Source organism: Anomaloglossus baeobatrachus, chromosome 12, assembly GCF_048569485.1.
Source record: "Anomaloglossus baeobatrachus isolate aAnoBae1 chromosome 12, aAnoBae1.hap1, whole genome shotgun sequence".
NCBI classification, from domain to species: Eukaryota; Metazoa; Chordata; class Amphibia; order Anura; family Aromobatidae; genus Anomaloglossus; species Anomaloglossus baeobatrachus.
This window is the reverse complement of record NC_134364.1, coordinates 29,806,540-29,831,367: the sequence shown is the minus strand read 5'-3', so window position 1 is coordinate 29,831,367 and position 24,828 is coordinate 29,806,540. Positions and strand designations below refer to the sequence as shown.

General features: G+C 50.9%; 2 protein-coding genes across 2 annotated transcripts in view; one reads left to right on the top strand and one right to left on the bottom strand.

Annotated features, from left to right (window-relative positions):
• Positions 1-10,467, bottom strand: part of PPP2R3C (protein phosphatase 2 regulatory subunit B''gamma) — a 29,375-nt gene extending 18,908 nt beyond the window's left edge. The window contains exons 1-4 of the mRNA XM_075330798.1: positions 10,321-10,467; positions 9,420-9,501; positions 8,689-8,810; positions 8,023-8,127 (exon numbers count right to left, since the gene is read on the bottom strand). Of these exons, the coding sequence (XP_075186913.1) occupies positions 8,023-8,127; positions 8,689-8,810; positions 9,420-9,468 (276 nt within the window). The 5' untranslated portion in view covers positions 9,469-9,501; positions 10,321-10,467. The remainder of the gene's footprint in view (positions 1-8,022; positions 8,128-8,688; positions 8,811-9,419; positions 9,502-10,320) is intronic.
• A 231-nt stretch (positions 10,468-10,698) lies between these two features.
• PRORP (protein only RNase P catalytic subunit) overlaps positions 10,699-24,828 on the top strand; it is a 115,724-nt gene continuing 101,594 nt past the window's right edge. Inside the window, exon 1 of the mRNA XM_075331207.1 lies at positions 10,699-11,754. Coding sequence (XP_075187322.1) covers positions 10,832-11,754 — 923 coding nt within the window. The 5' untranslated portion in view covers positions 10,699-10,831. The remainder of the gene's footprint in view (positions 11,755-24,828) is intronic.

Below are 24,828 nucleotides of genomic sequence, written 5' to 3'. Positions count from 1 at the left end.
CAGGGGTCCCTCACCATCCTAGATCGGCTCGGTGCAGAGCCAAATACCTAACCCTGGGCATCCCTAGTGCTGGGCCCTAAATAGGGAAGGGATGGGATGAGCTCTTTGTCAACCCCACTAGACAACTATAGAAGACACAAGGAGGACCCAGGGAAAAGCATGAACTACTAATTACATGACTCAGGTAGAATGTCAGCAAAGTTTTCAGCAACAATATCACAGGAGTACAAGCCACCTGCTTGCAACCAGGGCTTGAAGGAACTGAAAAATATCACCAGCACAAGTCCAAGGAAAGAAGGGGTATTAAAGCACCAAGGGAATACTGATGATCAGCAGCTGGGAGGAAGGCGAGCTACTGCTGGGTCTTAAAGGGGAGAGATGGGGGGGCGTGGCCTGGACATGATGGTGTGAGGACGTTTCCTTGCAGAGCTCCTACACCCACCGCCTAAATTCTGATATATCTCGGCCTCTCCGCCGACTAATGCCTCCCAAAAGGAAGCCCCAGGCAGTACTCACCGCGGGCCCCGATCCGGTGATCCAGAAAGCAGGAGGGAGGATGGAGCGGTTCCTCAGTGGGCCCTCTCCTGCCCTGAAGCGAGCGGCGAGCAGCGGCGGCAAGATGGCGCCGTCCCCCACAAAGCGTCCTCCAGGAGGGGAATCCCCAGGCTCAGCGGCCCGGGAGCAGCCAGCAGCCACAGGAGCGAGACGGCAGGAGGAAGTGGAGCCAGGAGCTGGAGCGGCGTGTGGGTCCTCGCAGACAGATAAGGAAGGCGGCAGAGAGCAGGTCTGCAGCGTGGCACACAGGTCAGCGATGGGGGAGGTGCGGCTCCACATGGAGGAAGGTGAGGTGACCCAAAGCAGTGGGGAGGGGGCCCTGAGTGGAGGGACGCTGGCGGGGCCTCGGTCTGTGCCGCCCCAGAGTCCAGAGAGGGAGAGATGTCCTGTGCCCCTGCTTGAGGGATCGCATGGAGGGGATAATCCGGCGGTTTCCCCCCTCGAGGAGGGTCCCCCCCTGGGCAGCCCACCCAACTCTGCACTGCAGGCACACCACCCCCAGGCCACACAAGACCTTCAGGCACTGAGGGAGCTCATCCTGGCCCTCCCCAGCAAGAGTGACCTGGATGCCCTAGTCCGCAGAATTGAGCAGTCCCACCAGCAAGCCATTGCTTCAGTGAGAGAGGAGATAGAGGTCCTAGGAGATAGAGTCACGGCCACTGAGCAAGATCAGGAGTCCTTGGAAAGCAGAGTATCTCGCCTGGAAAAGGACTGTGAGAAATATAATAACCAATCCAGGGACATGGCATTACTGTTAGATGACCAAGAGAACAGAAGTCGCCGAAACAATATAAGATTAAAGGGTGTCCCAGAGGGCTGGCCGGCAGAGACTCTCCGCCATAAAGTGCAAGAAATATTTAATATAGTCACCGCCAGACCAACGGATGCTACGTACCTATGTGACAGAGTCCACAGAGTTGCTAGATCCTTCCAAGGAGCCAATCCCTCCATTGCAAGAGATGTCCTTTGCCGCTTACATTATTATACGGATAAAGAACAGATCCTGAGGAAGGCCTGGGAGTTCGGACCGGTGAAGATGGAGGGGGCGACTATCAAACTCTTCCCTGACGTTTCCAGTCGCACGCTCTACATGAGGCGTCAGCTTCATCCGTTATTGGCAAAAATCAAAGAGGTGAACGCCTCGTATCGATGGGGGCACCCGTTCCACCTCATTGTCCGGAAGGGCCCATCTACATTCTTGCTGAGACGCCCTGCGGAGTTGCCGGGACTGTTCAAGTTTTTGGAACTGCCTGTCTTTAACATCCCTGATTGGCTTTCCTGGGAGTCCATGGGCCCCCCGACGCGGAGGAGAGAAAAGGATTCAACACCGTCGACATCAGGGGGATGGGGCTGAAAAGTCAACCTGGCACTGTGTCTAGTTCCAGGAGAGGTTAAACGGTGCCTATTTATGTTGGAAAGGGACTGTGGCCTATCATTTTGGGAGGGGCATGTGTTGTTGCACCCCTCTTCGCCTCGCTGGGGGGGGGTCTTTGGGCGTTGCATGGTTTGGGGGATGACGGAGGAGAGGCCGTCAGAGTTTAATATTTGTTTCGCCTCTAGCATTTGCAGGGGGGCGGTAGTCAGATAACTTAAGGGTGGTGGGTGGGGGGGTAACACATGAGTGTTCATACTCGACCCCGCTGATAGTACCCTAGTAGGCCTAGGGCTGGTCCATAGGTCTGCGAGCTCCTCGTGAGCTGTCTATTCTTTTTCCTCTTTCTTGTTGCTTCTTTGTTCTCCCCTTTTCTTTTTTCCTTTCGTTTCTAACTTCCCCTCTTTTCCTCTCTCCCTACTCCCGTTTCCTTTCACAGTCTCCAGCTTTCTTCCTTCCTTCCCCCTCTTCCCTCCTCCCTCAGAGTCCTTCCTGGTGGTGTGTGTGTTTGTCTTCCCCTTATCGTCTATTCGTAGGCCCTCATCACCGACATGAAGCAGTCATCCAGACCTGACCTAAGAGTGGGATCCCTAAACGTCAAGGGCCTTCACAGCCCAGAGAAACGTTCAATCCTCATGAATTTGTTGTGGAGAAGGCGACTTCAGGTAATCTTTCTACAGGAAACGCATTACTGTTTAGACAAACCTTACAAGCTTTCAGACCGGAGATATTCTACGGTCTATCATTCCCCATCTCCTGACTCGCGGTCCAGGGGGACCAGCATCCTAATTGCGAGCTCTCTGCCATGGGAGCTGATAGAGGTCAGCACGGACAAAGAGGGGAGACAGATCCTAATAAAGGGGCGGATCCAGTCTCAGGTCTTCACTTTTGCGGCCCTCTACCTACCCAACACGGGACAGTGTGGCGCCCTGTTGAGATTCTTGAACACCCTGGACGAGTTTTCAGAGGGCACATTGATAATGGGAGGGGACTTTAACTTTGTTATGGACCCAGAGGTGGATACTTCTAGGGAGATTTCTAGCTTGCCCAGGGCCGTTCACAGTCGGATCAGACGGGGTTTACACGAACACCAGTTAGTAGATACATGGAGGTCGCTGCATCCGGCAGACAGGGACTACTCATTTTACTCCGCGGTTCATGACTCTTACTCAAGACTAGACCACTTCTTTGTTAGACACAGAGACCTACACCGCATGCTGGACGCCGAAATAGACGAAATAGTGTTTGCTGACCACGCCTTGATAATCCTTAGTGTTTCCCTGACGTGCCCGATCATCAAACAAGGCCAGTGGACATTGAATACTTCGCTCCTGGCAGATCAGATGACTATGCAGGAGGTACAGACTGCGGTGAAAGAATATTTTGACCTCTGCGCGGGGGGTGATACCACACCCGCCGTAACGTGGGAAGCTCACAAATGCGTAGTCAGAGGACTGTTTATAAAACATGGAGCCCGTATGAAGCGGGAGAGGAATGCGGAGATGGAATCTTTACTAGTTGACATTCACGCTCTGGAGAGGATCCACAAAGACCGGTTAGACGACGGTGCCAAAACCCTTCTCATTCAAAAAAGAGAAAAGCTGAAATCGTTACTCTCTAATAAAGCCAAGGCTTCGCTAGCGCGCTGCCGGAGGCATTTTTACGAATTCGGTAACAAAAACAGTAGGACCTTGGCCAGGGCTTTGCGGACCCAGAGGCTGAGGGGATATGTCCCCCATATACAGAAGCAACCAGGGGGGAGGGCCTCACTTCCGGTTGACATAGCTTCAGCATTTAGGGATTACTACATTGCCCTGTACTCCATTGATGACACTCGGACGGAGGACGATAGGAAGATAGCTAGGGATCGCATCCAGGAATACATAAGATCCTCAGGCCTCCCGAGGATTAGACCAGACGACATAGAGATACTGGAGGCTCCGATTACAGAAACGGAATTTGCTTTGGTCCTCAAAGCATCCCCCGCGGGTAAGGCACCGGGTCCAGATGGACTTCCGCTGTCTTACTACAAGAGGTTAAGTCCTATTCTATCTCCTCATTTTTTGGCAGCATTCAATAACATCTCAGCGTGCACATCCTCTCCATTACCTAGAGACTCCCTTGCGGCTAACATCGTGGTCATTCCCAAGGAGGGGAGGGACCCCACCTGTTGTGCCAACTATCGTCCGATCTCCCTGCTCAACGTGGACTTAAAGTTGTTTGCTAAGATCCTAGCTGATCGGCTGTCCCCTCTGTTAGGGGATATAGTCCATGCAGATCAGGCGGGTTTCATGTTGGGCAGGGAGGCTAGAGATAACACCACGAGGGCCATCAACTTGATCCACAGGGCTAGGTCGGGGGGTGGTTCGCTTATGCTGTTGTCCACAGATGCCGAAAAGGCGTTCGACCGGGTCGGCTGGATGTTTTTGAACGGGGTCCTAACCTCTCTGGGACTGGGGGGCAACATGCTCAGATGGATAGGATCTCTCTATAATTCACCGTCGGCCTGCATACGGGTTAACGGGGTGCTGTCAGATAGATTCCCAATAGCCAATGGCACGCGGCAGGGCTGTCCTCTCTCCCCATTAATCTTCATACTCACACTAGAACCCCTGCTGCGACACATTCGGACAAACTCAAGCATCAAAGGCCCCAAGATAGGTAGTGTGACCCATAAAATAGCGGCCTTTGCAGACGACCTATTATTTTTCATCACAGACCCAATCACATCGGTCCCTGCGCTAATGCAGGAATTTAAACGATACTCCACACTCTCGAACTTTAAGATCAACTTGTCTAAATCGGAGGCACTGAGCGTTAACCTCCCCATGGGAGTAGTTTCGCAGCTGCGGGGAGCCTTTGACTTTCAATGGGCCCCGCAGTATATGCGATATCTGGGGCTCAAATTGTCAGCAGATGTGAGCTCCTTATTCAAGTTGAACTTTACCCCTCTTCTCCAAAACATAAAAGAAGATTGTAAAACCTGGTCAAGGGGCACGTTCACATGGTTTGGACGGTCAGCGATTCTGAAGATGAATATCTTCCCAAGATTGCTGTATCTTCTTCAGACCCTGCCAATTGGGATACCCAAGTCTTTCTTTAGAGAAGTTTCGTATATGCAAACTAAGTTTCTGTGGGCAAACAAGCCGGCGAGGTTGGCACGGTCGCTGTTGTGCAGACCTAGAATCCGGGGTGGGCTGGGCCTCCCGGATCTCAAATCTTACTATGTAGCCACACATTTAGCCAGAGTGGTGGACTGGTGTAGGCACTCCAAGGCCAAACCCTGGGTGTCGGTGGAGCAGAGCTTCACTGATATTCCATTAGCGGCGCTCCCATGGGTGAATTCCCCACTTAGTACAGGACTTAGGACTCACCCCACGATTGGTGCTACGCTTTCCTGCTGCTCACAGGAGGGGGTCCGGAGATCTCTGATTCCTTTACCCTCCCCCCTTTCCCCGATCGTTGGCAACCCAGACTTCTCCCCGGGTCTTTCTGATCCGGTGTTTCGCCTATGGATCTCCAGAAATAGATTTCGGGCTTGCCAAATTGGGGTCGAGGGGCACTGGCCAACGGCCGAGGAACTCCGGAATTTCCGGGTTCCCGGACCGCTGGGCCCGTGGCGTTCCATGCAGCTTCGACATTTTCTGTGCTCTCTACCGGACTACAGTCAGTTTGATAGACCCCTTACGGATTTCGAGAAGCTATGTATGGAGGGGGGGACCCTTAGACACTCACTCTCCATCTCACACTCCATGCTGGTCAACTCCTCGGATCTGTCACCTCCTAGATTCCTCCTGCAGTGGGAATCTGACCTGGGCCTCACACTTTCGGCCACGCAGAGGAACAAGGTTCTGTCCATTACTCACAAAGCTTCCATCAGTTCAAAACTTCAAGAAGCCAATTATAAATGCATTTCCAGATGGTATAGGGTCCCAACAAAACTTCACAGGATGTTCCCCGCGGTAGATCCGGGGTGTTGGAGATGTGGCACAGGGGAGGGAAGCTTCCTACACACTTTCTGGGAATGCCCGGGGCTACAGCAGTTTTGGGAGGGGGTACGGGGAGTGATCAGGCATGTGACTGGATACACGCAGACCCTGGGCCCGGAACTCTTCCTGCTCCAACTATCTGAGTCCTCTGTCCGTGCGTACAAAGGGTCTCTGTTAAGCTTTCTGGTGATGGCCGCTAGGACGTGCATTCCTCTGAGATGGAGATCCCCCTCCCCGCCGACAGTATCGATGTGGGCAAGTAGGGTAAACGAACTGCTGTATATGGAGGACCTGACAGCGTCTGTCCACGATAGACATGAGGCTTTTTACAAGACTTGGTTCCCATGGATCGAGTTTAAATATTCTAACGAATACGGCACATGGATCCCCCCAGATTGAAGGGGGGACCCGTGGACGCCGTGGGAAGAAGTTACTCTGAGAGGGTGGATCCCTGCTTTGTGTTTGTTCGTGTCCCAGTGTATTCCCCTTCCCCACCTCGTTCCCCCTATGTTCCCCCTTTTCCTCCCATTTCTCGCTAAATCTTTCTTGTCTGACTCGTGTTTTTTTTTTTTTTTTTTCTCTCTCTCTTTGCTTTTCCTCTTTTTTGTTTTTATTTTCTTCTCTTCTTAAACTGGTATTCCCGCTATATAAAACTTTTGGTAAACATGGAAAGGTCTCATTGTTGAAAATTTTCTCGTGTCGCAGCTACTCTGTTATACATTGTCATGTACTGGTTGGGAATTGTATCGTAATTGACTCAGATTGGTGTGATTCCATGTTTATTGTTAAATAAAGAATTTTAAAAAAAAAAAGGGGAGAGATGAAAATCCAGCAGGAAAGCTACCTATACCAATGAATACTGACAGCAGGAACAATGAAAAGTCAGGAAGTATTCTGCGCAGCCAACACTGTGACCTTCTATGGCCACAAACCACATTACTTTTTATCACCCATGACAGTTTGTTTAAGCAGCAGGATCCTTATCATTGCTCAGACTATAATGTCACACGCATGGCAGTCCAGCACGCCCCCTCCTCTGATTGACACCCACTGACTATGTACAATCTCTATACAGAGCCTGGTGTGGGCAGGATAGCTCAGTCAGCTCTGCTACATGGCCAAATCTAAACCAACTCTAAAAATTCAGATTGTTTAAGAACAGCTGCACCCAGTAATCTAAGAGATACATCATTGGATTCAGGATCTCTGTCTACATCATGCGGCAAAATGCAGCAAAAATCTGCTGACAAATTCCCTTTAACCAATAATGCCCAATAATTGACATCTTATAGTCTTAATATAATACATAAAGACAAATGCAATTGTTATGGGGAACATCGGCAATTCTCTGATTTAAGATATTGTCAAAATCTAACATATAAAGCTCAGTGTATGTACGTACGTGTGTGTGTGTGTGTGTGTGTGTGTGTGTGTGTGTGTGTGTCCGCTAAAGGAATCCGCACCATCGCATTTCCAATCACGAAATTTTGCACAAACATCCCATGTGACCCAGGGAACGTCATAGACTATATTTTGACGGGAAAAATGAACCCCGCGCTTTACAGTTACTCTCAAAAATCCTGCCTCCATTAATCTGAATGGAGCTGGGAGATACGGGCTATTAATAGCAACTGTCAGTGGTTGCTATAGGAACAAAATAAACTGTTAGTATAAGAAGCTTATGTGTGAGTGAGAGACAGAAAAAGACAGACAGGGAAAGAGACAGACAGACGGGGAAAGGGGGAGAGCCGGGGGAAAGAAGGGAGACAGCCGGGGGAAAGAAGGGAGACAGCCGGGGGAAAGAAGGGAGACAGACGGGGGAAAGAAGGGAGACAGACGGGGGAAAGGGAGACAGACGGGGGAAAGGGAGACAGACGGGGGAAAGGGAGACAGACGGGGGAAAGGGAGACAGACGGGGAAAGGGAGACAGACGGGGAAAGGGAGACAGACGGGGAAAGGGAGACAGACGGGGAAAGGGAGACAGACGGGGAAAGGGAGACAGCCAGAAACTCGAAGAGAGATAGTTACTATCCCAGGCAACGCCCGGGTACTACAGCTAGTGTGTAATAAAGTCATAGAGAGTGCTCCCCGCTGTGATCCTGTCACCTGCAGCTCCTCGTTGTCCAGTAACTCTCGGCTCTTCCTCTGGAGAAAGACGGCTCGGGACTCTTCCCGCAGCTTCTGCTGTAACACCTCGTCGTCTGCTGGTAACTGAGGAACAATGGAGGCTTTAATAAAAGGAATCCGCACTTTCCATTATTTATAACAGTGATACTCTGTCTACGGAGTGAGAATAGTGCTTCTCTATAGTCCTGCTAATCCAAAGAAAGGCCGGACATCTACGGTATATATCCTGGCACGCAACTTAAGGGGGTTTCTAGTTTCAGAAAATCCTGCAATTCCTTTGAAAACAAAATTGGGCTTTACTCACCTTCCCCAGGTCCAGCTCTGATTCTCTGCCGCTGCTCCCGTTACCTGTTATTTCCTGCAGCGCTCATTCGACAGCACTGCAACCAATCAGTACATGCTATGAGTTGCTCAGAGCCGCTGAGCTCCCGATTGTCTGCAGCGCTCTTGAAGTGACATCAGCGCTGCAGACAATAAGACTCAGGGAGCATTGGGGCTGGACCCAGGGATGGTGAGTAAGACCCTCAGAAGATACATTAAGTAACATATTCCCATTGACTCACTCTCCCTGTAGTGTCCTTAGAGTCCTACGATGGCCCACGGGTCACTAACGCTCCCCTGTGTCAGTCACTGCCACGTGCTCACCCTGTAGTAGAATCGGGGGATGTTTTGGGAATTGGGGCCCTTGCGTCCACCTTTCCATTCTGTGTAGAACTTGGTGAACATGGCCATTTCTTCATCTTTCATTTCCTCCTCGCTTTTTCTGGCTGTAAAACAAATACAAAACTACTTTCACATAGTAGAGCCCGGCAATCTGCTTTTCTTCTGGCAGTTCCATAGTCAATGAATAGCTCAGAGATCAAGCATGTGCACCTCTGCTCCATTCAACACGGAGCTCTGCACTTTCAGATCCCTGCAGTCGCATCCTCAGTAATTGGTAGGTTATTCCCTATACAGTGATAAACCCTTTTTAAACGGAATCTGTCACCAGGTTTTTGCCACCTAATCTGAGAGCACTGATTAATCAGCAGTAGATTATCATTACAGGACTACTCGGCATGCTGCAGGTAGTCCAGCATACTCATGAGCTCTGTATGACTGCAGAGAAAACATTGATTTTAGCAAAATGACAAACAGCTCAGTAAGTGACACATCACTGGAGTCAGGGTCTCTATCTCTACATGATGCTGCTCTCAGATGGGGGAGCAAAAACCTGGTGGCAGATTCCCTTTAAGACGGGTGCCTCATGAGGATGACCCAAGTCCAGATGCAGCGTGAGGCATAAGGACATCATACGAGGGGTTATGTACCACTGACAAGAGCCATCATTTAGCAAAATCTAACAAGTGTATGTTTCTTATATACTAACATTGTACCTTTATTATCCTTCTCCAGCTTTTCTTTGAGACTTTTCTTCCAGTCCATTTTAATCGGGAAGCAATTTCTATCTTGAAACTACTAAAAAAATATATATATATAATATAATAAATAATATAAAAAATATATAAATAAATAAAAAATATATAATAAATATAATATGATAAAAAAAATATAAATAATAAAATATAAATACACACAATAAAATAAATATATAAATACACATAAGTTTCAATATTCTCTACTTTACAGCTTCATGACTGTAAGGCCTGGGCAACAACTTCTTTCATGCTCCAACAGAACGTGGTAAATTGGAGCAAGTGAATCGAATGGTGGCCGAGGCTGTATCCCAATCAACGGTTGTGTGACTTAAAGGGGAAATGTCATCCGGTCAAAAGTGACCGATGTTTGCTATTATATTATTCCTTCTTCTCCCCTAAAAAAATCAGTTTTTTGTATTTTATCAATCCGCCGTACGGTTTCAGAGATATGGGCCATTTTACTTAGTGTGGATTTTTGTTAGCGCCAGGAAGGAGGCGTGGCTACAGGATTCTCTGAGGGCGTGTCTTTAGGCTGCTCTGCATATTTATATGTGAGCCACGCCCCCTTTATAAAGGCTATTAAAAAATAGCACTAAATAAAAAGGCCCATAACTCCAGAACCAAATATAAGAATTTTAATATTCAGGAGAGCAGCGGGAGAACAATCAGAATAAACACTGCCCCACTTTGATCTGGTGATGGGTCTTTTTTAAAGCAAACGTATGGGAGGGGCATAGAATAATAATATACAAGGAAGCTGGCTGGTCCTATGCACATGCTGGGAGTTGTAGTTCTCCAACAGTTGTAGATGAAGGATCCAGACAGTCACAAACAGATAGGTCCAAGTATAAATACATACAGTGTTATTTCTGATGTCTTCTCTCAGTCAGTGCAACCAAACTCTGATGTCTTGCACGATGTCCCCCATTCCCTGCCGATATGTAGACGTTACCATAACACAACACATTCTCGGGCCATTCAGAGCGTCACTTCCCTACTAAAAGACTATTTCTCTCTGTTGTTTGTGAAAATGTCTCTAGTTCGCAGAGAGGGAAGCCATGTTTCTGTAGCCCTTTCCCTATTTATAGCGTCGTGTAGTCTAAGCCAAGATGGCGCCCGCTACTGGAGACAATTATTAGAACATAGCGCGCTCTAGTGTTGCGTGAACTCGAGCGACGTTCTGATTGGTCCGCCCGCCGGTGAACCCGGAAGTGGCTTCAATTTGATACATGTGAGTAGAAGGAGAGCCTCAGTGAGTGTGGTGTGTGCTGAGTGCAGCAGATGGGGAAGCAGTCACGTCCTGTGGGATGAGAATTAATACTAGTTTATTTCTGGGGTCATTACTACATTAATTTGTGCTATTTATCAGCATGTTATCCCTACAGCTGTGGTGCAGGGCATGGTATAGACCTATATGTGCCAGCATGGTGGCCGCAGCAGGGCATGTCCCAGTGCAGACTATCAGCACGACGTGTGGCGCTAACGCTCGCGCGGACAGAGGTGGACCCCCCGGCAAATACCCCAGGCAATCAGACAGGAAGGAGTACATGAGGGTCTCGTCTGTGTTCTCCGCTGGAGCCGCCAAGACAAGGTCCGATAAGAATAAGGGGTTACTGGGCGATAAACCCTCCGTCGCGCCTGTACTGGACAGGATAGCGATGCCCCCCGAGCCGCTGAGTGTGGACGGGTGGAGCAACTTACAATTGCAGTATGAACATTATAGAGATTTCACAGGACTAGTGATGGACCAGATGATCAGAAATAACACGGACGTAGACGTCGCCAAGTCCTTGCTGTCCTACGTGGCGGTGAAGGAAGGCGATATCACGTACAAGTTACTGCTGCGATACCTGGTGCTGTGCGTGCAGCAGAAGCACACCCGCGAGATCTACGACGTGTGCGACATCATGAAAGGCAAATACGACATGTTGGACACGGGGGCGCACAGCCTCCTCATCAAAGGGCTGAGCGCCACCGACCGCTGGCAGGAAGCCATCGCTTCTTTAGAAACAATCAAAAAAGCCAGTACGCCGTCCGCTAGGAATTACGGAGAATGTATAAAGGGCGCTATGGAGCACCGGGAGCGCGAGCTGGCCTGGACGCTGTATGATGAAATGGTGCACAAAGACTTGGTGCCCCCCGAAGACGCCATCCAGAGTCTGTTCAATGCTGATCAGGACTTACAGGACGAGGCGTCCAGGAAGAGGCTTTACAACATCCTCGCGGATTTTAGGAAAAACCAGATCTACCCCGGGCAACCTCTGATGAAAACCATCAAGTCCTGGTTTGAAAGGTAATGGATAAATCTACGTTGCGGCCTGGATGAGTCTTATTTTTATGTATTTATTACTATTTTCGGAGCATCATTTCCTAAATCTCTGGGTTGCACCGTTCCTCAGTTATTCCTCCTGGAAATCTATGAATAAATTGACAATAGGAGTTACCAGTCCTCACTGTGACTAATCAATACTGACCGACAAGGGGAATAGCAACGCCCACTTGTCAATTTATTTCTAAAATTTCCAGCCGTAACAGAGAAGCACTAAGGCTACTTTCACACATCCGGATTTTTGCACTGCGGCTCAATCCGGCTGTGAAACCTATGGAACGGATGCGGCAAAAACACCGCATCCTTTGCATAAGTTTTTACATTCGGCCCATCCGTTTTTCCGGTTGCGGCACGCTACTGAGCATGTGCAGTGGAAGAAACCGCATGCGGCGGCCGGATGCGTTTTTTGCCGCATCCGGCGTCCATAGGCATGCATTGAATCGGCGCGATGCGGTTTTTTTGCCGGAGCAAAAAACGTTGCAGGCAACGTTCCATCCGGCCGCGGCATCGGCTAAATCTGCCGCATGCGGCAAAAACCGGACCGAACGCAAGCCCATGCGGCACAATACGGCACTAATGTAAGTCTATGCAAAAAAACCCGCAACCGGCGGAAAAAAAAACGGTTGCGGTTTTTCTGCAGAGCGCCGTATTGTGCCGCACAGGAAAAACCGGATGTGTGAAAGTAGCCTAAGCATTCCTATAGTAACAGGTGTGTCCGATTTTCTTTTTTTTTTTTTGTTTTTTTTTTAATGAGAAACAGAGGTTTTTATTATAACATGGAGACTAATCTTGTCGGCAATGTGCGTGGTGTAAAAAAAAAAAAATCACTTACACTGGAGATAATAATTGTCTTCAGGGGAAGAGAACTGCAAAGATCAAAATCTTCAGGGACGTCAAATAAATCAAAATCGGACAGTGGGAGACTACTGCAAACATCACCCAAAGATGAATTTTATTAATAATAATAATAATAATTTCTATAGCGCTATTAATTCCACATATTACATATATTGGCAACACTGTCCCCATTGGGGCTCACAATCTAGAGTCCCTATCAGTATGGTTTTTGGAGTGTGGGAGGAAACCGGAGAACCCGGAGGAAACCCACGCAAACACGGGGAGAACATACAAACTCCTTGCAGATGGTGTCCTTGGTGGGAATTGAACCCAGGACCCCAGCTCTGCAAGACTGCAGTGCTAACCACTGAGTCACCACAAGACTGCAGTGCTAACCACTGAGTCACCACAAGACTGCAGTGCTAACCACTGAGTCACCACAAGACTGCAGTGCTAACCACTGAGTCACCACAAGACTGCAGTGCTAACCACTGAGTCACCACAAGACTGCAGTGCTAACCACTGAGTCACCACAAGACTGCAGTGCTAACCACTGAGTCACCACAAGACTGCAGTGCTAACCACTGAGTCACCACAAGACTGCAGTGCTAACCACTGAGTCACCACAAGACTGCAGTGCTAACCACTGAGTCACCACAAGACTGCAGTGCTAACCACTGAGTCACCACAAGACTGCAGTGCTAACCACTGAGTCACCACAAGACTGCAGTGCTAACCACTGAGCCACCGTGCCGCCCCTGATATAATGTATACTGTAGCGGCAATTAAAATGGAACTGGACATGGAAGGTTGCATAAATCAACAATACAGGCAATTATAGAAAAAACTGTATTATATATCCAATCAGAGGAATCTGCCTCCCCCCAACTTATTAGACACTTCTTCCCCTGCCTCCTGAAGGTGTTGTCCACTGTAAAGAAACAGCTCCAATTTGTTTTGCTCAGACAAGACAAACTGCATATTTACAGTGGTGTCAGGCGACCATTTTACTCTATGGAGAGGTGAGGGGCAGGGAGAGGAAACAGGCAGAGAGAAATAGGTCAAGGTGAGCTTTCTAACAAGTCTTTTAACTCACCCCAGAGCTGATTCCATTTAGAAAGCTCAGCTATGCTCTATCATTATCTCCATTTTTTAGCACACAAAGGCAAGCTGTCACGCTAGGTACAGGGAAGTATACAGCAAACAGCGGAAGGGAGACTCTGTATCAAGGGAAAGGGGGGATGGTGACTCCTGACCAAGCCTACAGCTGGTCCCTGGGTTCCCTCACTGCACTAGATAGGTTCCGCACCTGTGCTCTGAGCAGGATACCTGACCCTAGGCTAGGTAGGGCGCAGATAGGATCAGCTCTTCGTCAACCCCACTAAGAGCTAAAGAGCACAAAATGATAACAAACATGAAAAAATAACAAAGGGAACCTGTCACCACTTTTTCAGCCTATAAGCTGCGGCCACCACCACCGGGCTCTTACCTGGCCCAGTGTCCTCTTCTGCACCTAATCGCTACAATCAGCTGTTCTCCACTCTTGTTGTGACTGTGCCCGCTCCCAACGAGAGATGAAAAAGCGAGGGTTCATGCGTCACCCTCTTAGCCGTAAAACTAAAATAACAGGGTCTTCACAAAGATGGCGCCGGAGATAAGAGCTATGTGCAGGTGCCAACTCTGACGCCATCTTAGTGATGGAAAAGATGCATAGTATATTAGCATAGACAACAGAGAGGGAGGAACAACAGGGGGGGGGGGCGGGAATCCGTATGAATACCCACCCAGAGGTTATCTGTAGGGATGATTGAATACTTTGTTCGGATTTGCGAATATTTTCCAAATACCTCGCTGCTATTTGACTATTCGATGCGCAATGTAAGTCTATGGGAAGCCCGAATAGTTCCGTTAGTTGTTATTCGGGTTTCCCATAGACTTACATTGCGCATCGAATATTCGCATATAGGTGAATAGCGGCGAGGTATTCGGAAAATATTTGCGAAGCCAAATAATTGAAGTATTCGATCATCCCTAGTTATCTGCTCTGATGTACTGTCACTCAAAAAGCTGACAAATTTTTAAACTTCATTTTCTTGGATTTGAAAACCTAAACATCCGAGCTGACCACTAATGGTATGTATAGAATCAGCCTGATAGTGCCAGCATAGCCCTGGCTTCAGCTTATATACGAAAATCCTGATGATTGGTTCCCTTTAACGCCAAGAAGATTCAGGCAGAGGGACTGCAACACACAATAAAGTTACTCCAGATGAATGCAAGCCTACTGCTTGCACTTAGGATCTGTAGGGAGTAAGGCTCTGTGCCCATGTTGCGTATTTGCATGCAGTTACGCTAATGTGACGCCCTGGACTAGCCAGGGAGTCACAGAGGGGCCCCTGCACAACACCTGTACCCCACAAAGGTTCCACCCGTCACTAAAAACCCTGAGTCACCCCTATCTGTCCCAGATATCCACACCCGAGGGCGGGGTCAGGCGGTTGGCCGCGCCCACCGAAGAGGATTGATGGGCAGGGGCGGGGAAAAACAAACAGATTGTGTTAGGGAGAGGAAAGGAGAGGAGGTGAGAGAGTGAGCTGAGGAGTAAATCTGTCAGGGCCTAGGTGGGAGCCTAGGGACCCTGTGGTCAGGAGACAGACGGTGGTGGCCGTCCGCAGGAGGCCGGGAGTAGAACCGGCGGAACTGTCAAGGCACCGGGACAGGGTAGTGGCCCGCCGGTACCGAATCGGGGAGTCAAACCGAAACCGAAGCACCAGTGAAGGGTACTCAGACACCGTACGAGGCCCAGAAGCAACTGGACCTAGTCAGATCAACTGATTGCGGCTTGGACTTGAGGTCCACTCCCACCCAAAGTCCCGATAGACGGCAACAGCCCACCGAAGGGGATAGGCAGCCACCGCCCAGGCACCAAGATTCCACGGGCCAGCGCCTGCGGGCAAGCGGGCTCCTCCGGCATCTGCAAGTCGGGGAGCGGACTACCGTTATTGAGACATAAGTAGTCATACAGTCTACAGAGGTGCAGGGAAAAGACGACACCACCAACCCGAGTAGGAGGAACCATGCAGCCGGCTGCGGGCACCGACCACCATCCCGTTTTTGGTTTACCAGTAACTCCAGTGTGTTTCCTCTGAGTGAGTACACTAGTGCCCTCAGGCACAGCGCCGCCCTGCCCTGCATCCCTGTGGCCGCCTCATCACCCCCACCAGCGGGCCCCAGGTCTCACATCCCCTACCCACGGAGGGGTGAACACCTAACTGCGCCACAACACTGCACCCGGGAGCCCCCACCATCACCAGCAGCGGCGGTTCCAACAATCACCGCGACCCGTGGGTGGCATCACGAACAATCTCCACCGCGGCCCCTAACGCGCGCCCACCCGATCACCAAAACAACCACCCCCTTTACAGAGCGATGTGACACCCCCCCCCCCCCCCGGTCCGGAGGCGCTCGAGCCACCGACACACACCCAAGCCCGGATCCGAGCCGCAGCCGAGCGCGGGGCGGTACACTGCGTATTGCGCTGCAGCGTAAAAGCATGCGTCCTACGTCCCCAGCACAATCTATGAAGATTGTGCATAATCCATGCGCACGTTGCGTTTGAGAGTGCAGTGATTTGCATGCTGCCAAATCGCTGCGTTCTAAAAAGCAACATGTCACTTATTCCGTGCGCTTTGGATGCAGCCCCCGCTCTGTCTATGGTGGGGGCTGCATCCAGAGTGCATAAAATCGGCTTTTTCACTGCATTCATTACGCAGTGTTTCTGCAGCGATTTGAAGTGCACATGTGCTGTCAAATCGCTGTAGAAATTTCTGCAGGGACAAACGCAACGTGGGCACATAGCCTTAGGGTACTTTCACACATCCGGATTTTTGCTCTGCGGCACAATACGGCGTTCTGCAGAAAAACCGCAACCGGCTTTTGTAACGCCGATTGCGGTTTTTTTTGCATTGACTTACATTAGTGCCGCATTGTGCCGTAGGGGCTTGCGTTCGGTCCGGTTTTTGCCGCATGCGGCAGATTTAGCCGATGCGGCGGCCGGATCGAACGTACCCTGCAACGTTTTTTGCTCCGGCAAAAAACACCGCATCGCGCCGCATCCGGCCGCTGCGGCGCATTTTTCAATGCATCCCTATGGAGGCCGGATGCGGCGCGATGCGGAAAAAACCGCATCCGGTCGCCGCATGCGGTATTTTCCACTGCGCATGCTCAGTAGCATGCCGCAACCGGAAAAAACCGGACCGGCCGCATGTAAAAACTTATGCAAAGGATGCGGTGTTTTCACCGCATCCGTTGCATAGTTTTCACAGCCGGATTGAGCCGCAGGGCTCAAACCGGATGTGTGAAAGTAGCCTTAGGCTACTTTCACACATCCGGTTTGAGCCCTGCGGCTCAATCCGGCTGTGAAAACTATGCAACGGATGCGGTGAAAACACCGCATCCTTTGCATAAGTTTTTACATGCGGCCGGTCCGGTTTTTTCTGGTTGCGGCATGCTACTGAGCATGCGCAGTGGAAAATACCGCATGCGGCGACCGGATGCGGTTTTTTCCGCATCGCGCCGCATCCGGCCTCCATAGGGATGCATTGAAAAATGCGCCGCAGCGGCCGGATGCGGCGCGATGCGGTGTTTTTTGCCGGAGCAAAAAACGTTGCAGGGTACGTTCGATCCGGCCGCCGCATCGGCTAAATCTGCCGCATGCGGCAAAAACCGGACCGAACGCAAGCCCCTACGGCACAATGCGGCACTAATGTAAGTCAATGCAAAAAAAACCGCAATCGGCGTTACAAAAGCCGGTTGCGGTTTTTCTGCAGAACGCCGTATTGTGCCGCAGAGCAAAAATCCGGATGTGTGAAAGTACCCTAAGAGCTATCACCAGCACAGAACAGCAGGGAATGAGGACACAAAGGGAAGTGCTGATGAAAACAGCTGAAAGGGTAAGGAAATCTGCAGGGTCCTAAAGAGAAAGGGATGAACCACAAGCAGAGGAGATACATAAGCTACCATGTACACCAAGCAGGAATCATAGAAGGTTAGAGAGCAGTTTGCATAGCCAAATGCTGCGACTTTCTGTAGCCGGACACTACAGGACTGTCTGTCACCCATGACACAGGCTGCAGTAACATGAAGTACAGGAATCCCTTTCTCTGCTGTAATGTCTATAGCACACGTCCTTGCAGCTAGTCTCCCCCCACCAGCTCAGAGTGAATTGCAAATAAAGAACTAGAATGTAAAGGGGGAAACTTTTGAAAATGCAGGGTACAAGTCATATAATGGTTAGCGATTGTCTAAAGGGGGCTTTACACGCAACAACATCGCTAACGAGATGTCGTTGGGGTCATGGAATTCGTGATGCACATCCGACCTCGTTAGTGACTTCTTTACGAACAACAGTTAACTATCAAAATTACTCACCATATCGTTGACACGTCGTTCTAATCTTAAATATCGTTGCTGTTGCAGGACGCAGGTTGTTTGTCGCTCCTGCGGCAGTACACATCGCTATGTGTGACACCGCAGGAACGAGGAACAACATCGTACCTGCGGCCGCCTGCAATGAGGAAGGAAGGAGGTGGGCGGGATGTTACGGCCGCTCATCTCCGCCCCTCTGCTTCTATTGGGCGTCCGCTTAGTGATGTCGCTGTGACGCCGCACGAACCTCCCCCTTAGAAAGGAGGCGGTTTGCCGGCCACAGCGACGTTGCTAGGCAGGTAAGTACGTGTGATGGGGACTAACGATGTTGTGCGCCACAGGCAGCGATTTGCCCGTGACGCTCAAACGACGGGGGCGGGTACACTCGCTAGCGATGTCGCTGTGTGTAAGGTGGCCTTTACTCATCATGTACACAGACAGGACAGGTTGTTCTAAAAAGTCGCTTGAAAGTAGAGTTCCCCTTTAATGACTTTGTGCCGGTCGGTTACTGCTGCTTTCAATAGTCACATGCAAGTTCTTGCCTGGTCAGCGATGGTCAAGGTGTACTTATTTTACACAATACTGCACTGGTTATTTCTTTGTCGCTCTATTGGGAGACCCAGACAATTGGGTGTATAGCTACTGCCTCCGGAGGCCACACAAAGTATTACACTTAAAAGTGTAAGGCCCCTCCCCTTCTGCCTATACACCCCCCGTGGGATCACGGGCTGCTTCAGTTTTCATGCTTTGTGCGAAGGAGGTCAGACATCCACGCATAGCTCCACTGTTTTAGTCAGCAGCAGCTGCTGACTATGTCGGATGGAAGAAAAGAGGGCCCATACTAGGGCCCCCAGCATGCTCCCTTCTCACCCCACTCTTGTCGGCGGTGTTTGTTAAGGTTGAGGTACCCATTGCGGGTACGGAGGCTGGAGCCCACATGCTGCTTTCCTTCCCCATCCCCCTCAGGGCTCTGGGTGAAGTGGGATCTTACCGGTCTCCAGGCACTGAGACCGTGCTCCTTCCACAGACCCGGAGAACCTGCTGGATATGGAGCTGAGTATCGTCAGGGACAGGGCCCTGCTACATTAAGGTACTCTGTGTCCCCGTACAAATCGCGCACACACACACCAGCATTGCTGGGTGTGTTAGTGCGCCGGGGACAACAGCGCGGAGCGCTTGTGCTATTACTCACTGCAGCTTAGCTGAGTGAGTTAATGTATTGGGAACTGCCGCGCCGGCCGCTGCTGGCTGTTTTTACACTGCGGCGCGGCTGGGACTTGTGGTGCGCCGGGGACTTCCGCGCTGGCCGTGCACATAGGACGGCCGCGCTTATTACTCGAGTCCTCGGCTTTGCGGCCTAGTTTCGTTTCGTTCCCGCCCCCAGGCCTGCCAGTCAGGGGAGGGGCGGGACGCTGTACAGAACGTCAGCGCCGAGGGCTGGAGTCTGCTTAGCATACTCCAGCCCCCTCACTGGACACAGTGGGACGCCAGTTTCCCGCACTTTGTCTGGGGCACGCCCACGGCCCGCCCCTCTCCACAGGACGCCGGCAGCCATTCCTGTTTGCAGTCTGAGCTGGAGAAGAGAGACAAGCTCTGGGACACCCAGTCACAGGATTCTGGCGACCACACACCCGCCTTTGAGCGGGCGGTAAGCAGCACCTGAAGTGCTGACCCCACTAATGCCGAAGTGTTCATTTGTACTTTATGCTTGTATGCTATACATTGCACTGTACGGTCGCTATTCTTGGCTATATACCCTCCTAGATGGCTAGACAACAGCATGTCGTCCGCAAAAAGCAAGGGGGCCAAGACACAGGCTTTCTTTGCTGCTTGTACTGCATGTGAGGCTGTTCTACCGGCAGATTTCACTGACCCCCATTGTGTGCAATGGTGCAATGCTCCCCTGTAGCACTTGCTCAGCCGGGGTCTCTGCTAGAGGTGGCCCAAGGAGAACCACCTGTGAACACTGTCCAGGTGGCAGGGACGGAGGACTTTGCAGTCCAGACCGGTAACTCAGACCATGGGCACTGTTGATTCAATGCTCCCTGGCCCCCCTCATTTGGAACAAATCCGTGCTCCGGGGGGGTCCCATGCATCCCAGGGTGAAGGCTCTGACACGGACGACAGTCCCAGACAGCCTAAGCGAGCTCGCTGGGAGCGGCCCTCGACTTCATCACACTGGTCAGGGTCCCAGCAGGAGGACTCTCTGTATGATGAGGCAGACGTAGCTGATCAGGATTCTGATCCTGAGACCGCTCTCAATCTGGATACACCTGATGGGGACGCCATAGTGAATGATCTTATAGCGTCCATCAATGGAATGTTAGATATTTCTCCCTCCGCTCCTCCAGTGGAGGAGTCAGCTTCACAGCAGGAGAAATTCCATTTCAGGTATCCCAAGCGTAAATTGAGTACTTTCCTTGACCACTCTGACTTCAGAGAAGCAGTTCAGAAACACCACGCTTATCCAGATAAGCGTTCCTCCAAACGTCTTAAGGATACACGTTATCCCTTTCCCCCTGACGTGGTCAAGAGCTGGACCCGGTGTCCAAAGGTGGATCCTCCAATCTCCAGGCTTGCGACTAGATCCATAGTTGCAGTGGACGATGGGGCTTCACTTAAAGATGCCACTGACAGACAGATGGAGCTCTGGTTGAAATCCATCTATGAAGCTATCGGCGCGTCGTTTGCTCCGGCATTCGCAGCCGTATGGGCACTCCAAGCTATTTCAGCTGGTCTTGCGCAGATTGACACTGTCACACGTACATCTGTTCCGCAAGTAGCGTCCTTAACCTCTCAAATGTCTGCATTTGCGTCTTACGCTATTAATGCTGTTCTGGACTCTACGAGCCGTACGGCAGTGGCGTCCGCCAACTCTGTGGTTTTACGCAGAGCCTTGTGGTTAAGGGAATGGAAGGCAGATTCTGCTTCCAAAAAGTGCTTAACCAGTTTGCCATTTTCTGGTGACAGACTGTTTGGTGAGAGATTGGATGAAATCATTAAACAGTCCAAGGGTAAGGATTCTTCCTTACCCCAGCCCAAACCTAACAAACCCCAACAGAGGAGGGGACAGTCGAGGTTTCGGTCCTTTCGAGGCTCGGGCAGGTCCCAATTCTCCTCGTCCAAAAGGACTCAAAAGGATCAGAGGAGCTCAGATTCTTGGCGGGCTCAGTCACGCCCAAAGAAGGCAGCCGGAGGAACCGCTACCAAGGCGGCTTCCTCATGACTTTCGGCCTCCTCTCTCCGCATCCTCGGTCGGTGGCAGGCTCTCCCGCTTTGGGGACATTTGGCTGCCACAGGTCAAAGACCGTCGGGTGAGAGACATTCTGTCTCACGGGTACAGGATAGAGTTCAGTTCTCGTCCTCCGACTCGATTCTTCAGAACTTCTCCACCTCCCGACCGAGCCGGTGCTCTTCTGCAGGCGGGTGCTCTCTAAAGGCAGAAGGAGTGGTGATCCCTGTTCCTCTTCAGGAGCAAGGTCACGGTTTTTACTCCAATTTGTTTGTGGTGCCAAAAAAGGACAGGTCTTTCCGTCCTGTTCTGGACCTAAAACTGCTCAGCAAGCATGTGAAAACCAGGCGGTTCCGGATGGAATCCCTCCGCTCCGTCATCGCCTCAATGTCTCAAGGAGATTTCCTAGCATCAATAGACATCAAGGATGCTTATCTCCACGTGCCGATTGCTCCAGAGCACCAGCGTTTTCTACACTTCGTTATAGGAGACGAACACCTTCAGTTCGTAGCCCTGCCTTTCGGTCTGGCGACAGCCCCACGGGTCTTCACCAAGGTCATGGCAGCAGTAGTAGCAGTCCTGCACTCTCAGGGTCACTCTGTGATCCCTTACTTGGACGATCTACTTGTCAAGGCACCCTCTCAAGAGGCATGCCAACACAGCCTGAACGTTGCGCTGGAGACTCTCCAGAGTTTCGGGTGGATCATCAACTTTTCAAAGTCAATTCTGACCCCGACCCAATCGCTAACATATCTTGGCATGGAGTTTCATACTCTCTCAGCGATAGTGAAACTTCCGCTGGACAAACAGCGTTCACTTCAGACAGGGGTGCAATCTCTCCTTCAAGCCAGTCGCACCCCTTGAGACGCCTCATGCACTTCCTAGGGAAGATGGTAGCAGCAATGGAGGCAGTCCCTTCGCGCAGTTTCATCTGCGTCCACTACAATGGGACATTCTCCGCCAATGGGACGGGAAGTCGACGTCCCTCGACAGGAACGTCTCCCTTTCTCAGGCGGCCAAGGAATCTCTTCGGTGGTGGCTTCTTCCCACCTCATTGTCAAAAGGAAAGTCCTTCCTACCCCCATCCTGGGCGGTGGTCACGACAGACGCGAGTCTATCAGGGTGGGGAGCAGTTTTTCTCCACCACAGGGCTCAAGGCACGTGGACTCAGCAGGAGTCCACCCTTCAGATCAATGTTCTGGAAATCAGAGCAGTGTATTTTGCCCTACAAGCCTTCCAGCAGTGGCTGGAAGGCAAGCAGATCCGAATTCAGTCGGACAACTCCACAGCGGTGGCATACATCAACCACCAAGGGGGGACACGCAGTCGGCAAGCCTTCCAGGAAGTCCGGCGGATTCTGACGTGGGTGGAAGACACGGCATCCACCATATCCGCAGTTCACATCCCGGGCGTAGAAAACTGGGAAGCAGACTTCCTCAGTCGCCAGGGTATGGACGCAGGGGAATGGTCTCTTCACCCGGACGTGTTTCAGGAGATCTGTCGCCGCTGGGGGATGCCGGACGTCGACCTAATGGCGTCCCGGCACAACAACAAGGTCCCAGCTTTCATGGCACGGTCTCACGATCACAGAGCTCTGGCGGCGGACGCCTTAGTTCAAGATTGGTCGCAGTTCCGGCTCCCTTATGTGTTTCCACCTCTGGCGCTGTTGCCCAGAGTGCTACGCAAGATCAGGTCCGACTGCCGCCGCGCCATCCTCGTCGCTCCAGACTGGCCAAGGAGGTCGTGGTACCCGGATCTGTGGCATCTCACGGTAGGACAACCGTGGGCACTACCGGACCGGCCAGACTTGCTGTCTCAAGGGCCGTTTTTCCATCTGAATTCTGCGGCCCTGAACCTGACTGTGTGGCCATTGAGTCCTGGATCCTAGCGTCTTCAGGATTATCTCAAGAGGTCATTGCCACCATGAGACAGGCTAGGAAACCAACCTCTGCCAAGATCTACCACAGGACGTGGAAGATATTCTTAGCTTGGTGCTCTGCTCAGGAAGTTTCTCCCTGGCCATTTGCATTGCCTACTTTTCTTTCCTTCCTGCAATCCGGGTTGGAAAAAGGTTTGTCGCTCGGCTCCCTTAAAGGACAAGTCTCTGCGCTATCTGTATTTTTTCAGAAGCGCCTGGCCAGACTCCCACAGGTACGCACGTTCCTGCAAGGGGTTTGTCATATCGTCCCTCCTTACAAGCGGCCGTTAGAACCCTGGGATCTGAACAGGGTTCTAATTGCTCTTCAGAAGCCGCCTTTCGAGCCTATGAGGGATGTTCCCCTTTCTCGCCTTTCACAGAAAGTGGCCTTTCTAGTAGCGGTCACGTCTCTTCGGAGAGTGTCTGAGCTAGCAGCGCTGTCATGCAAATCTCCCTTCCTGGTGTTTCACCAGGACAAGGTGGTTCTGCGCCCGATTCCGGAGTTTCTCCCTAAGGTGGTATCCCCCTTTTCATCTCAATCAGGATATCTCCTTACCTTCTTTGTGTCCTCATCCAGTTCATCAATGTGAAAGAGAGTTGCATTTGTTGGATCTGGTGAGAGCACTCAGAATCTACATTTCCCGCACGGCGCCCCTGCGCCGCTCGGAGGCACTCTTTGTCCTTGTCGCTGGTCAGCGTAAAGGGTTGCAAGCTTCCAAATCCACCCTGGCTCGGTGGATCAAGGAACCAATTCTTGAAGCCTACCGTTCTGCTGGGCTTCCGGTTCCCTCAGGGCTGAAGGCCCATTCTACCAGAGCCGTGGGTGCGTCCTGGGCATTACGGCACCAGGCTACGGCTCAGCAGGTGTACCAGGCGGCTACCTGGTCGAGTCGGCACATTTTTACCAAGCATTATCAGGTGCATACCTACGCTTCGGCGGACGCCAGCCTAGGTAGACGAGTCCTTCAGGCGGCGATTGCCCCCATGTAGGAAAGGGCCGTTTTACGGCCCTATCACGAGGTATTATTTTACCCACCCAGGGATTGCTTTTGGACATCCCAATTGTCTGGGTCTCCCAATAGAGCGACAAAGAAGGGAATTTTGTTTACTTACCGTAAATTCCTTTTCTTCTAGCTCTAATTGGGAGACCCAGCACCCGCCCCTGTTTTTTTGTGTACACATGTTGTTCATGTTGAATGGTTCCAGTTCTCCGATATTCCTTCGGATTGAATTTGCTTAAACCAGTTTATTGGCTTTCCTCCTTCTTGCTTTTGCACTAAAACTGAGGAGCCCGTGATCCCACGGGGGGTGTATAGGCAGAAGGGGAGGGGCCTTACACTTTTAAGTGTAATACTTTGTGTGGCCTCCGGAGGCAGTAGCTATACACCCAATTGTCTGGGTCTCCCAATAGAGCTAGAAGAAAAGGAATTTACGGTAAGTAAACAAAATTCCCTTCTTTTTCACAAAAGATAATGATTAACAACGCCTGTAATATATACGAGTATTTGATGTGCTTTTTAATTGCCTATTTAAATAAAACAAAAAAAGTCCCTAAATGCCCAAATCACAAAACACAGTAATAGAATCTCCCAGATGTGCACTAATCTCCGTTATGCAAACCTGG